Below are 2,775 nucleotides of genomic sequence, written 5' to 3' on the forward strand. Positions count from 1 at the left end.
TTACAAATAAATTCTTTAAAAATCATACAATGTGATTTCCTGGATTTTTTTTCTCATTTTGTCTCTCATAGTTGAAGTGTACCTCTGATGAAAATTACAGACCTCTCTCATCTTTCTAAGTAGGAGAACTTGCAAAATCAGTGGCTGACTAAATACTTTTTTGCCCCACTGTATATATCAGTTACTCACCCTGTGTTATGGTGAGTTTGTTAAGAAACTTTGTTTTTCATGCTTGCCTCCAGTGAACGAAGAATCCCAAAACTGAGAAAATGGTTGATGAATTGAAATCATGGGGGTCTGTGTGTCACAAGAGCAAAAGTGTAACCCGTTTGTCCTTGTTTTAACAGTCCTGTAGCTCCTGCTCAAGGGCAGCAGTTCAAACACATGGTGTCCTGGATGGGATAGGTCCTGGTGAATCTAAACTGAACCTTTAAAACTCCCAAATCACACAATAACACAAACTAACTGATCAGGGCAGAGGTAGACCAGCAGCTCCTGTATTGAGCGATGTTTAATTACTGTTTTTATAAATGGAGTCTGGCTTTGAAGAGAGTGTAGACTAAATTCACTTTGCTGTCAGGTCCCTGTTGTAAAGGGCTGTCAGTTTGGGAGGTACTGAGCATAAGACTGGATATATATATATATATATATATATATATATACATATATATATATACACACACACATTTTCTTTGCTTTTGGATTCTTCATTCACCGCAGAGGCAAGCAAGAAAACCAAAGTCTTCTTTACAAATTCAATGTAATGCAGATTGATTAATTGATATACTAATGGTCATTTGGTAGGTGTAGTATTCCTTTAATTCAATTATATGTTTTTGCTGGACTATATATATTCATAGGTGTTTCTAATATTCTGCCTCCATCTCGTGTCTGTAAATGGGAAGCCCAATACCACAGAAACATCTCTCAATATAATGTAGTCTGCTACGACACCACCTTTAACTTTGACCTCTACAATTAACTTATAATTTAATTTACAGATTTACAGCAATGTCACTAAAAACTGAACATTATGAGTTTTGTAAAGATGGACGTTATGGCAGGGCAGCTGTATTGGTTTGCATTGGAGTGTACTGGTGCACATAATAAAGTGACAACTAAGTGTGCGGTACTCAATTAAAAAGAAAAAAAAAAGAGCAAGCACTTTTTGAATGTGACACAAAACCAGTGCAAGGCAACCAAAGTCTACATAAAGGGGCCATTATTTCAGCCCTTAATATTATTAATTATCAGGAAAAAAATAGGAAAAAGAAAAAAGGTTAAATGAAATAAAGAAAATGACAGATGAAAAATGGGAAATCAACACTTCATGTCATATTAAAAGTCATAATTTTTAATTATCATTGAGACCAGGACAAACAAAAGTTTCTCTTTGTAATAGTCATTTCAACTTGTCTGCTTGACTTGTTTTAGGGTACAAAAATAATACTTTTATTGTGTTAATGTCTGTATTTTTTATCTTCCAGCATGACGGCCAGCCCTACTGCCACAAACCATGCTATGCTGTTCTCTTCGGGCCCAAAGGTAACCGCTAGGGGGTGCTGTCCACCCACCAATTATCAGCTACACTTGAAACAGAATGTCAATAAGTCTGAGCACTTGATCCGCGCTGCACACGTTGCACACAAGTTGTTACTCAAGAGTCATTTCAACACAGCATTGTCTACAGCACAGCAGCAGCTTCTTCAGGAAGTGTTTTGCAACCTCTCCTGCTCTTGTTGCACCTTCTCTCGCCCTCTCTGTTAACCTCCTGACACCCACTTCCTGTCCCTGTGGTTTTTCCAGGCGTGAACACTGGTGGTGTTGGCAGCTACATCTATGACAAGGAGCCCAGTGCAGTGACCCAGCCTTGAACCTTTTGTTCCCTCAGCTTCATCCCTCTTCTCTACACTGACCATCAACCACAGTATTATTTGTAGCCTTTTTTGTTTTCTCTTCCTCCCACCTGTGCGTTCATACCTGAGACAACCAGCCTTCTGATCCTTTTGTCCTTTATTCTGACCCGGCTCTGATGTATTTAGCACCATGAGGAATGATTACAAATTGCCTAGACGTGTGTTTATCTGTGTATTTGCTCCTGGAGAGCCACATCCAGCATTCCCACAGAATAATACGAATAATTTCAATCATTTTTGCACATTTATAAATGTATGAGAACACATTAAATGTCACCACAGTCAAATATGAACATCTTATATTTCAATTTTGTACCCTGGAAACAGTGTGATTGATGATGTCTGTTTTGAGATGTTTAGAAAAAAAAAATGTGATGGTGAGTGATTCTCAGGTGTGGGGGGGGGGGAAAGTGCATTGTGGGTCGTGTTGACAGCCAGAGGAATTTCAACTCAGAGGCTGCTGCACGCACAGGTGGTGCTCAGGAGCACGTTGCCAATAAATCTGTATTTTACAAATGCCATATTTGCATTTTGGCTGCCTGACAACATTCCTTAGGTAAAAAGAAAAGTAAAAAAAAAAAACTCCCAACATATTGTAAAAAGATGGGAAAGTGGATCCCTCAGGCAACTGTTACCAATTTTTACCACATCCACGAGGCTGTACTGAGTCAACATGCATTTATTGTACTTTTTGAGCATATGTTAATAACCTGTTTAAAGTCAAATCGGGATAATGTACTAATAAATAAGAGAAATGTCTATTTTTAAAACGAGGCAGAATGTGGGTGAAGTTTTGGGAAGGGAGGGCTATGATTTGCCAGATTTAAAACATGTATTTATTGCTTTAAACCACGTCCTT

At 38.3% G+C, this 2,775-nt stretch overlaps 1 protein-coding gene across 1 annotated transcript in view; it reads left to right on the forward strand.

Annotated features, from left to right (window-relative positions):
* The window catches only part of crip2 (cysteine-rich protein 2), a 33,370-nt gene extending 31,052 nt beyond the window's left edge, over positions 1-2,318 (forward strand). Inside the window, exons 7-8 of the mRNA XM_050061724.1 lie at positions 1,488-1,545; positions 1,807-2,318. Coding sequence (XP_049917681.1) covers positions 1,488-1,545; positions 1,807-1,874 — 126 coding nt within the window. The 3' untranslated portion in view covers positions 1,875-2,318. The remainder of the gene's footprint in view (positions 1-1,487; positions 1,546-1,806) is intronic.
* The last annotated feature ends 457 nt before the right edge of the window (positions 2,319-2,775 follow it).

Source organism: Epinephelus moara, chromosome 14 (assembly GCF_006386435.1).
Source record: "Epinephelus moara isolate mb chromosome 14, YSFRI_EMoa_1.0, whole genome shotgun sequence".
Lineage (NCBI taxonomy): Eukaryota > Metazoa > Chordata > Actinopteri > Perciformes > Serranidae > Epinephelus > Epinephelus moara.